The following is an 11,342-nucleotide window of genomic DNA, read 5'->3' as shown; positions in this document are numbered from 1 at the left end:
AGCCAAATAAATATTAACCTAATCCAATCGCCTCATATACATCGAATCTAAACCAATTAACACCCTTTATATCATATCATGCCATATCATGTCAGTAGATAAATGTTGACAGGCCGCTACATCTGATTCTATGAGTTGCACACGATACAATCGAAATGTAAGCAAATCGAAGGACCTGGTAACTCTGAATCGTAACGTATTTTCCAAAGTATCTGATCAGAAGATTCGATATTGGGGACTACGGAGGTCCACAGGAAGTCCTCCTCCAGGTCCAGGGCGTCTAGCAGCTCCAGCTAGTAGACACAATATTTTTGGGAACTTATAGTTGGCCAGCCAGCCAGCCAGGTTCAGTTACTAATGATGAAAGCTGCGGCGTGGATCTCAAGTTACCAACCAACAGGATCCCCAACTCTTCTCTCAATCTCTCGTTGCCTCGTTCTCCGTTCTGTTGTGGGCCCCACATAAATATTTAAAAAAAAGGGAATATTCCACGTCAAATCAACCAAAATGTGTTTCCCGATAATCCCGTCGCTCGTCACGTCGCTGTTTCTATATACGGAAAATCCTCATTACTACGGTCGTGGGTTTAAAAACCCGGAATCGAGGTCGGATTGGGTCAGGCTGGAATCTGGATCTGCCTATAGATCCATTTAGGCAGTTTAGTTGCAAGGATTGTTCTGATCCAAATCTATTGGAATCGGAATCGGCCTCCTGTCAATTCCTTCCATGATCTATCCAAATCTGGGTTTTTCAATTGGGATCAATTATGGCAGTTTCATACAAGGATTGATCCGAATCGGATCAACATTAATTGGATTTGACTTCGGTTGATTCTAGTACAGATTGGACTAAATCAGGGTCTTAAAAGCCCTAGATTGAGATCAAAATAGTCCTGAGTTGGCATATTCCCATCATTTAGTGTTTTTCCATACAAGATCGCCCAAACCAGATCAGAGGAGAATCAGGATTAGATGGAATTGTCTGATCAATTCAGTCTTACTCTTAAAACCTAATCCGAATTTGCCCAAGCCGATCTGATCCAGATTACAAGTTTTTGAACCCGAATGGGGGTTGGGGGGTTTCCTATTTTTAGCAATAGATGATGAGGAAATTAAGAAAAAAAAAAAAGGACAGGCTGTGTGTGTGGTCTGGTGGTGTCGTCATTGCGTCAGTCTGTCTGGCTTTCTAAAAATTTTGAAGGGCCGTAGAACAAATGTCGGAAACGACAGAACGCCGAAATCGCTCTTTTTATAAACTCAATTCCTCTCCATAAATTCCATCTCTCAAACTCATCTCTCTCCCACGTCCTCTTTTATTAGATTCTGAGTTCTTCTCTTCTTCTTCTTTCATTATATCTCTTTTCACAATCTCTCTGTCTCTCTCTCAATCGCAGAGAGAGATAGATATATCTATAATTATAAAGCTTCAGTAATCTCTATATAATACTTATCGATCGATGGGGGGTTGTGCCACGAAGCCGAAGACCTTCAAGGGAGAAGACGATTTGGCACCGGCACCGATTGTCAAGGATGTCTCTGAACCTAAGGAAGTTGATGTTAATGGGGAAGAAGCAAAGTTAGTTGCCAGCCATGAAGAAGGAGCGGAGATCCAAAGTGGTGAGGAGAAAGTGATTGATAAGGCACAGATTGGCGATGGTGAAGGTGATGATTCTGTGAAGACGGAAGACACGGCCAACAAGCCTCGCTCTCTCAGCAATTTGTTCAAGGAGGTAATTTAAACTCTTCTTTTTATTTCTTCTCAGATCGTTCAATTCTAATTAACTTATTTCCAATTTCAAATCATTTAAATAGATCTTTCATTTTTTGATTTCTTACTTCATTAAGAATTGAATCTCCCGTTCTCTCTTCCAAAACGATTGATACTCTGCAAAAGATACCTAATTAGAGTGTTTAAATCTTGTTTTTCTGAAAGGCTTCTCTTTTTCGGTTCAAAAATCCATGAGATTTCAATTTGCGGGGGGCAATTATTGATCAAAAGAGAACAATTGAGAGGATAATTACTAGGTCATTAGCTGTCTCTCGGTCCCTCTTTCACGCACGCACGCACGCACGCACACGCAGGCTCTGAACAGTCTGGAGCTTTACCATGTTTGTCCTTGTCTCTCTTTTGTCGGTTTTTTCGTGATTTTTGGTTATAGTTACTAACCCTAAAAATGTTGGAAGCTTGAATTTCCATCCGTTTGATCAATTTATCGGACGGTGGATAGGGATTTCCCCTTCGGCGAGTTCTTTTTGGATGACATACACGAGTAATGGGTCCTGTCTTGTGGTAGTTAGTCGCACACTTGAAGAGTTGAACGTGGTGGAGCCGGTCTCCGTTGACGTTTTGTTATGTCTTTCTCAATTCATTGAACACCAAAAACAAAAATAAGTTCCACAATTATGTAGCTGTGATGGAGACATTGCACCAAACGGCAGAGTGATGGACCCAAATCTTCTCGGACGTGCATCCAATGGTTGGAGCATCCTAAGTAATCACCATAACACAGATTCAGATCCTCTCCAAATGCTAGAGTGCCCTACAATCATCTGATGACTGGTAAGACTTGGGGTCTCGTCCATGTATTGTGGTGCGTGCCTGGATTCTTCCAATTGTGGATGCTTGTTGGACCTTTAGTGTGATTGGGGAGGATTTGAATCCACCAACACTTAGGTGTGTGCCCCAAAGGACTCCCAGCCTCATATGTATAATGGTGCCAGCTGTGTTGTAGAGGATCTCATTTCTTGATTTTTTCCTCTCATCATTGACTAGCAAATAATGAAAAGAAATTTTATTTTACAAATGAGAGAAGAGAAAGTTACCCGCTTGCATTCCCCACGCCTAGTCACATGGGAAAGAGAATGCTACTTGCTTGCATTCCCATGCTCAGACACATGGGAAATGGAGGTAGGTAGGGGTGTCTGGGCATGGAGGTAGGGTAGGGGTGTTTTTTCATCTAGTAATTAATCAATGGGACTATGGGAGAGGGTTCCCTAAAGGCAGGCTAGTTCATGCACCAGCGTGGAGGCCTATGGGAACACTAGTATAAATATTAATGGGATTTTCGCCTTTCATTAGCGGTGGGCAGTCATTTCGCCCCCATTGTATCTTGATGCATGTGCCATGCTGGCAGTGAACCTCCCCGGGCATCTTCCAACATGCTCAGTGCTTGAGAGTTCTCCTTAGATTCTTATCTTTGTTCATATATGATGTAACATAATAATTCCTCAATTTTTATTAGAGATCTTATGTAAATTCAGCCAACTCTGTTCACTGTTCACAGCCATTAGGACTATTGGTCCAATCTGGAGTTTTACAAAAGAGCAGAATACATATCATACCAATTAATTAAGAGCTTACCAAGATATCAATCTGATTCTGTTTTATGTATGCTACGTTTATGTTATAACTTCGTATTTTGAATCCTTGTTTATGGATCCAAGCTTATGAGTTCTTGGTGTTGGACTATTAATCTATGTTTGCAGAGTGAGGAAGAAAAAGAATCATCAGGAAATGATAAAACAACCCAAACAGAAGTCGTTTCATCGGAGCCAGTCCAACAGGAAGAAGAACCCAAGACCGAGATCATCACCAAGGAAGTAAGCACTAGTTTCCCTGAAGCTGAAGAGACTGCCACCACACCTGAGGTTGAGGAAAAACCAGTAGAAGAGGAAAAACCAGTCATTGCTGCAGAAGCTACTGAAATTGAAAAGGAAAAAACTGAGAATGAGGAGGAGAAGAGAACGGAGGAGAAGAAAGAAATTGTTGCCAAGGATGTTTAAGTGACAGAAGAGGCAGAAAATCGATAATATCAGACTATTAAAAAAACCTGTTTTGACGGCATCTTTCTGCACCTTTGGTTGCTGAAGAAGTTACAGGAAGCAAGTAAACATGAATCACTAGAAGAGGTCACTGGAGATATCCCCATTGTTATCATTTTGAATGTTCTGTTTGTATTGTTTCCAAAGTATTGGGGTGTGTCGTTTGTTTGATTTATTTCATTTCCCATTTTTTCTTTTCATTCATTCAGTTTGATTATATATTCTTCAATTTCTTTACATTTTGTCTTCCTCCCACTTCTTTTCCCTTGTTTCTTATTCTTGGATTCAACTTTTAGGAGGACATAAAAAGTATGTTAGATGGCACATTATTGATTGTCTGCCTTTTTTTTCTCTGTAAGCCTTAGTATCTTTATTGAAACTAATCACCTGGTCTATAACTCTAGATCTTGCTTGTGCTTTGCCAGAACCCAGTGCTTCAGAGGTCCCAGAATGACCTGACTGCCTCAAAAAGGGTGGTGGCCTGGTGGGGTGCTGTACGAAAGATTTTGCATTTGACAAAGGAAGTTGTGAGGGAATAGTTAGTTGAATACAAACAATGGCCCCATGGCCAAGGTCATAGCCTCATAGGAACCACCACTAAGTAAAAGTTCCAGAGCAAATTACAATTTCCGCTCATTTTATTTTCAATATAAAAGAAGAAGAAAAAAAAAGGGTACACAACAAGACTTGACTGAAAGTCCAAATAACACAAAATAAAACAATAATTCTCTTTATAATTAAGAAATTTTTTAAGGCTATGCCTGTGTCATATATGCTTTGCAATGGAGGTAAAAGAAAAGGAACTCCAAAAGAGAAAGGGTGGTATGATGTACTCTGCACTTAGGTACAAAATCTTTGATGCAGATTGTTGTCCATGCTACCACTACCAAAGGATCCAGAACAGTGATTTGAATTGGGGTAAAAAGAGTTGGCTGGAGGATCTTGGAGCTATTTTATCACCTGTGATAAGAATCCATTAAATGATACTACATGACTATAATATAGTGTCTGAGAGGGTAGGGTTACTCCATTGTTACCTGGGTCGCGGGTTTGAGTGGGAAACAGCCTCTTTCTGAAGCAGCAAGGCTGCGTACATTATAACTCTCCCCAGACCCTACAGTGGCGGGAGCTTCGTGCAATGGGTACACCCTTCATGGCGGTCTGCAACTCTGGTCCTAAACTTGTTTAGTCAGGTTTATTACTTGGAACAAACATAATATTGCCTCAGTTTCTGTACTTGCTATTCCTTTACCCAATCACCAAATTTCATGATCTTCCACCATCCAATTCCTAGAAATTAGTTTCATCATTCTGGAGATATCAAAAGTAAGGAAAAGACATAAAGAACATGTCTGTCTATTCTTTCCAAAGGCGGCCAGGAATGCACATTTGCTTTTTTTCCATATGGTTGTGCTTGTGAATAATGATCTCTACTGCCATCATTTCACAGCCTGAAAAGGTCCCACTAAACCCTGTACTTATGAAATTTCAGAAATATGTTGAAGATGTGGTGTGGCTCTAAACCAATTCATTTATTCTTTTTCTTTTACTTTTATTGAGCTAGAAGTCTAATCCAACCTAGTTGGGGAGCTGGGGGAGGGGAAAAACAAAAGGAGACTTGGTGATATTGAGCTTAAAGTGTAGCACACTTAAAAAAAAGTATGATGAGAAGGCTGCAATCTTGTGTTTTAATTTTCAAATGCAACTTGGACAGTAAAAATGATTTTTGAAGATTCAAATATTGAACATATTTTGTGGGTGTGGGAAGGTTCATGTGTAAAAAGTTCAAGCAAAATATACTTGAACATTTTCAGAAGCTTCTGTTTTTGGTATGTGGATATCTAAGGTGAGGGACTGAGGCTTAATTTATGGCTTTAAATCACTCACACATGAGGCAGATGAAACTGAGAATGAGACCCTAGGGCTCTTATTAGCCATGGATGCACCCACTAACAATGTCAAGCGAAAAGCTTTAGATGAAAATTTATCTGCAATCATGATTTTGTTCATTGTTTCATTTAATTCATCAAATATTTTGTGAATCTAAGAGAAATTTCCACATTTGGCTACATGACTTTCAATCCAGTCATAATTTGCTGCTATTTTAGACAATTAAAAGGAGTTGAATTGAAGCAAAAAAGCCATTGGAAGGTCAGCTGTCAGATTTTCCTTCTTGAAGATATAGGTAGCCCTTGTGACATTTGAAACCCAATTTAGCTAAGGCTTGAATGCCTTCAAGCTGGATCTACTCTTTTAAGGGAGAACCATGCATGGTTACATCAATGATGCTGTCTGCCACAAGAACACTGCACTCTCTCTGAAGAATGGAGTCTTCTCAGCAAGTATTAATGACATTTCTATGTATGCTTAGATATAATGCAAGTATGTATAAAGATCAGGGAATCAGTACTCAAACAGTTAGAAGATAACCATGTAGTTCTTGCATTCGTTCGCTGATCTTGGTATGATTTTGAGTTTCATATACATGAACAGTCTTGATGTGTCAAATTATGAGCTTGGAGACAGATTCTAATGCAAGTGCATGATGTCTACCACACAGGCATCTGAATGGCTGGCAGGAAAGATTAATTGATTTGGCTAGTTACAAATGGTAGGGTTACCACTAATATGAAGTTTCAATTCTATAAATATACTATTCCACTTAAAAAACACATGCTAGTTCCCAATAACATGAGAGAGAGCAAGTGCCAGTCCCTCTCAAAGGTGCAGCAACAAACCAGAAAAGTATTTTGTCATGGCACAGGTTACATATTTATGGAGGGGCAACAAAGAAGACTTAGTTTTTCAGACATTGGGTTCACTAAATTTAATGTAAGGCATCTATGTAATAACTAATACAGTTTTGTTACTTCTCAAAATTGAAAACTATCTTAAGACGGTATAGTTCATTCGATCAACTTTATATACTCAGTACATTTTGAGAACCATTTATCATAATTTGACGGTCTTCTGAGTTCATTCGGAACACTAAATGATGTGGTGATGGAGCTTCAAATTGAGAACTGTTCTCCATTTCCATCACTCACTTGATAGGATCTGAGGATAGTGCAGAATACTGTGCAACTCCTCTGGGCTTTTCTGGCTCCACAGTGTCATAAAGCATCCCTTGCACACAATCAGAATATTTAGACTACCCCCTAAACTAATTGCTTTCAAAGGTAGAAGGAGGGGAGGGGGGTAAACATCTTTTCAGAGCTATGGCCTCATATAAATCACAAAAGCAGCAAATGTATTAACCTTTCAGTTTTAAAGCCATTGTCTCTGGATCCTGTTTTAAAGGGAAGCTAACAAAAATATTAGAGCCATGTGCTACTAATGGGAAAGACACCTGAGCCCATTTGAATCTTTCTAACTTTTACCCTGATGGGGATGTAACCTTTGTTATAAGTTCATAATGCTTATCCACTCAATCACCTTAGTGGTTTTCAATGGTACTAAAGTTGATGCTATGGCCTGGGTTTGAATCTCCCCTAGGGAAGTTATGATAGTAATCGAATCTTTGTTTGTAAGTACATATCCATTCCTTATATATATATATATAGAGGGAGAGAGAGAGAGAGAGAGAGAGAGAGAGAGAGAAATTTTCCAGTGACTGCCACCCAATTGAAGTAATGGTTAGTGCTCCTTTGATTAGTCTGCGAGCCCTAAGCACTTTCCACCTTGGTGATAAATATCAGTGCTAGGTGGTTCTATAAAATTATTCATAACACCATAAATACTTAGCCTAATTGGTTGGTCTTCCATACCTCTGTACACAGGGCACAAAAGGGCGTTATTGTCTTTTAATGTGGTTCAGAACTTCCTGGGCTAAAATTTGACCCGAACCAACATTATAAGATTTTGATTGTATGAATCTAAAATATTCCTATGAAATTGATGCTGCCCATCACTATAAATTGAAGAGATTGTCCATTTTCAAAGTATCAAAAGTGTCAGCTGTTGCAACATGAAGGTTTTTCTTGGGATTTTTGTGCTCTTGGAAAGCCACAAGCCTTATCTTGCAATGCTTTCCATACAATTTGTGTATGCTGGCTTGGCTTTGTTCTCAAAGGCATCAATTGATAAAGGAATGAACCCTTGCATTTTTGTTGTTTATCGGCAAGCATTTGCTTCACTTGTCTTGGCTCCATTTGCTTTCTTCATAGAAAGGTACCCAACATTTACACTTACAACTTCTTTTATCCAGTGACTTAAGTCCAAGATGTGTCCTCATGGACTTGTTTGTGTTAGTTTTATTGACTTATTTCTTCTCATTGTCCCTTATAAATGTCTAGGAAGAAGGCTCCTCCACTCTCATTTATCCTACTGTGTAAGATCTTCTTGGTTGCTTTATGTGGGTAAGTTGGCTTTGCTTATGAAATCATGTCATGATCTCATGACACAATAGTTTGGACACTAGTCGCAACATTGAAGTCATGGGTTTGACATAATCTTAACCTTCCTAACCTACAATGAAGTAGAACAACAGTAAAGGCTCAAAATTTGATTTCAATGGATTTTAGGATTACATTGAGCCTCAATCTATTCTATGCTGCACTCAACTACACCTCTGCAACATTTGCTGTAGCAACCACTAATACCATCCCCGCCATAACCTTTATCATGGCTGTCTTAATGAGGTAAATATAAAGACAATCATTTTAGAATTTACTTCAAATGCTAAATAGATCAGTTAATACTTTTATTTTTATTATTCTTACAATTGTATCTTTAAATATTTCAGGATTGAAAGCATATCTATAAAAAATCAGTATGGGGTGGCCAAGGTCTTGGGTACTGTAACATGCGTTTCGGGGGCTTTAATTGTGGTTTTGTACAAGGGCCCTTCTATAAAGTTTATGAATTGGTATCCATCAGTTCATAAAGAATTTTCACATTCATCTGTTATCAACTGTAGTCCCAAGATGGAGTGGGTAAAAGGCTCTCTTATGATGCTTTCTGCTAACGCAGCCTGGTCATTGTGGCTTATTTTGCAGGTTCTCTCTATCTTAATCCATTGTATTCTTAATGTTTGAAATTAAAATTTAAAACAAAAAAAAAGTTAAAAATGATTGGTTAAAGAAAAGATAAGAATTAAAAAGCTCATCTTTCTCTCTCTAAGTAGTACATGATGAAGGAAATCATTGTGAAGTAGGGCCAAATGCTTGGATTGAAAGTCATAAACATATCTTATTATTATGATTACATACCCTTAGGCCTAAATATCAACCTCATTTTTTGTGTGTGTTTATATTGTTTCCAAATGAGAGTTATCTTCTTACAGGTGTTCTATTTTCTCAGGGCCCCATGATCAAGATGTATCCTGCTAAACTACGTCTTACTAATATTCAATGCGCCTTTAGCTGTATTCAATCAGCTATCCTGGCCTCAGCCCTAAACAGAAATCCATCTTCATGGAAGCTTGGGTGGGATGTTCATCTTCTTTCGGTGGCATACTGTGTATGTTTCTTCAACCCCTGTTAACTATTTACTGATGTGAGGAAATAATATCTGTATAGAGTAAACCGAAATCGTTGTGTAGATTGTTGTATCTCGAAGAAATTCCACCATAGATCTGCATATTGACTCAGTGATATTTGGTGTTATAGTGCCAGCAGAAGAGTCAGAATGGCCTCACAGCGCTCTGTTTGAATTACCACTTCAACCCCATCTTATTATAGAACACAAGAATCTAGCATGACCAATTTGTAGGGGAATTACCTTGTAGTAATGAAAGGTTCACTTCAAGCCTTCTGGGTGTGTCATGGAATAAAAGTCAATGAGGATATTAGTAGGGGTATCCTATTCAAATTGGTTTCCTATCATTGCTATTCCAATGACCCACATCTGCAGAGGGGGTTGAAGGAATGCCTCAAACAGACCCAGGAATGTTCAAAACCATAGCTAGCTAGCCCTGTAGTGGCCTTGAATTTCCTGTTCTTAGTAGATTATCCATCAGCAACCAACATGACTTACAATCATGGGCCATTCCTCAAGGTTCTAACTAAGCTAAAGAAAAAGAGAACTTCAGGGTTTCAGCTTGAGACATCATTTCAACCTTTTGATGTTGTTTCACACTTGAGAGATCAACAAGTCATTTCAGGAGCTAAGGCTGTTTCTTCAAGGGATTTTACTTTCTAGCTCACTAGACAAGTAGGGCCTTTTGTTTCTCAGTAGTTGATGTTATTTGTTTTCAACTAATATGACAGGGTATTATTGTTACTGGGATCACTTACTGGTTACAAGTTTGGTGCATAGAGAAGAAGGGACCTGTTTTCATAGCCCTCTTCACTCCACTTGCACTGCTTATAACTGCTATCTTCTCAGCATTCATGTGGAAAGAGACACTGCACTGGGGAAGGTTAACACTTCCATTCTAACTCTTAATTATGTTTGATATTAAAGATTTTTAAACAAATTTCCAACAGCCAAGTTGCTGAGATTTTCTGTTGAATCCACAAAATGGGTTCTTGTGAATCTGATTGAGGATCAATTTTGATGGCAGTGTTGGTGGGGCTATATTGCTAGTGGGAGGTCTCTATGGTGTGTTGTGGGGCAAGAAGAAAGAGAAAGAGGTGGAAACAGCTGGACCAAATGAACCAAGGCAGAATGAAGCCAAAGAAGAAATCAGGCTTGAGTGCATAACACATCAGTAACAAGTGGAAATGGCATGAATATAAAAGCTGCTGGAGGACTTTGTCCAAGGAAATCCATAACCTGAATCGTCTTCTCCATGGAGAATCTATTCACCTACCAACTTAAAGTGTTTCTTCTTTTCTCATATTTTTATTTTTATTTTTAGTTTTCTTAAATGTGTTTCCATATGTATAATTGGTGTTAACTAGTTTATCTAAGAACATCCTAAAGAAAAGTATAAATTGTGGTTTTATGATGGGTCATTATATAAGTTTAAGTTCAGATTTTATCATGAATAGAGAAAGAGAAAGGTGGATGAAATAGAGAGATACATCTAGAATATTGTGGGATTGATGTATTTTTTTTTTAAATTCAAAGGGAAATTTTATAAAATAGTTATCTGAACAATGACTTAAGAGGCTGTATGTTGGATGGTAGAGAAAAAAAATATTGAAACAAACTTCATGTGGCTGAAATTATGAAATGAGAATATTGGCTGAAGATTGGTAAAACTAGAAAAGATAAAATAATAAAGCTGTCATTAGGCCGGAGGATACCATTTTCAGCTCTTCTTCACATGGGGTGCTCTGAAATTGAAGACTAACAATCTTCATTGATGTTGATTCTGAGGTTATGCCTTACAAGATTGATGTGATTTCTAGGTTCTGCTTTACAGAACTCTACATCCAAGTGTAGGGGTGTCAATTCTAGGCCGCATTGATTAGCCCGATCTAAACTGATCGGTCAAATCCAAGATTAATTTGGATCGTTTAAATGTGCAAGGCTCAAGTCTGCACCAAATAATATTCAGATGTTCCTGATGCAATTGTCCCTCTAGCCTGATGGTTGCTCGACCAGGACCGACCACCTAAGAACCTGAATCAG

The 11,342-nt window shown here is 38.6% G+C and overlaps 2 protein-coding genes across 2 annotated transcripts; both read left to right on the top strand.

Annotated features, from left to right (window-relative positions):
• The first annotated feature begins 1,198 nt into the window (after nucleotides 1–1,198).
• On the top strand, nucleotides 1,199–4,058 carry LOC122090151 (plasma membrane-associated cation-binding protein 2-like). The gene is made up of 2 exons (XM_042660003.1): nucleotides 1,199–1,729; nucleotides 3,486–4,058. Exons 1-2 carry the CDS (start codon nucleotides 1,457–1,459, stop codon nucleotides 3,780–3,782), a joined length of 570 nt encoding a protein of 189 aa, XP_042515937.1. The 5' UTR covers nucleotides 1,199–1,456; the 3' UTR covers nucleotides 3,783–4,058.
• Nucleotides 4,059–7,696: 3,638 nt separating this feature from the next.
• On the top strand, nucleotides 7,697–10,720 carry LOC122072261 (WAT1-related protein At1g43650-like). The gene is made up of 7 exons (XM_042636849.1): nucleotides 7,697–7,991; nucleotides 8,117–8,179; nucleotides 8,345–8,461; nucleotides 8,566–8,818; nucleotides 9,123–9,281; nucleotides 10,031–10,182; nucleotides 10,327–10,720. The coding sequence occupies exons 1-7, from the start codon at nucleotides 7,789–7,791 to the stop codon at nucleotides 10,475–10,477; spliced, it is 1,098 nt and encodes a 365-aa protein (XP_042492783.1). The 5' UTR covers nucleotides 7,697–7,788; the 3' UTR covers nucleotides 10,478–10,720.
• The last annotated feature ends 622 nt before the right edge of the window (nucleotides 10,721–11,342 follow it).

Source organism: Macadamia integrifolia, chromosome 2 (assembly GCF_013358625.1).
Source record: "Macadamia integrifolia cultivar HAES 741 chromosome 2, SCU_Mint_v3, whole genome shotgun sequence".
Classification (NCBI taxonomy): Eukaryota; Viridiplantae; Streptophyta; class Magnoliopsida; order Proteales; family Proteaceae; genus Macadamia; species Macadamia integrifolia.
This window is presented reverse-complemented; position numbering and strand designations above follow the sequence as displayed.

What these genes read in the sequence shown, in the direction of transcription:
- LOC122090151 (XM_042660003.1), top strand. Translation starts at nt 1,457, where the DNA reads ATGGGGGGTTGTGCCACGAAGCCGAAGACCTTCAAGGGAGAAGACGAT. An exon ending in TCAGCAATTTGTTCAAGGAG is followed by an intron (nt 1,730 to 3,485) that starts GTAATTTAAACT and finishes CTATGTTTGCAG; the next exon opens with AGTGAGGAAGAAAAAGAATC.
- LOC122072261 (XM_042636849.1), top strand. Translation starts at nt 7,789, where the DNA reads ATGAAGGTTTTTCTTGGGATTTTTGTGCTCTTGGAAAGCCACAAGCCT. An exon ending in ATCATGGCTGTCTTAATGAG is followed by an intron (nt 8,462 to 8,565) that starts GTAAATATAAAG and finishes TAAATATTTCAG; the next exon opens with GATTGAAAGCATATCTATAA. An exon ending in TTCTTTCGGTGGCATACTGT is followed by an intron (nt 9,282 to 10,030) that starts GTATGTTTCTTC and finishes CTAATATGACAG; the next exon opens with GGTATTATTGTTACTGGGAT.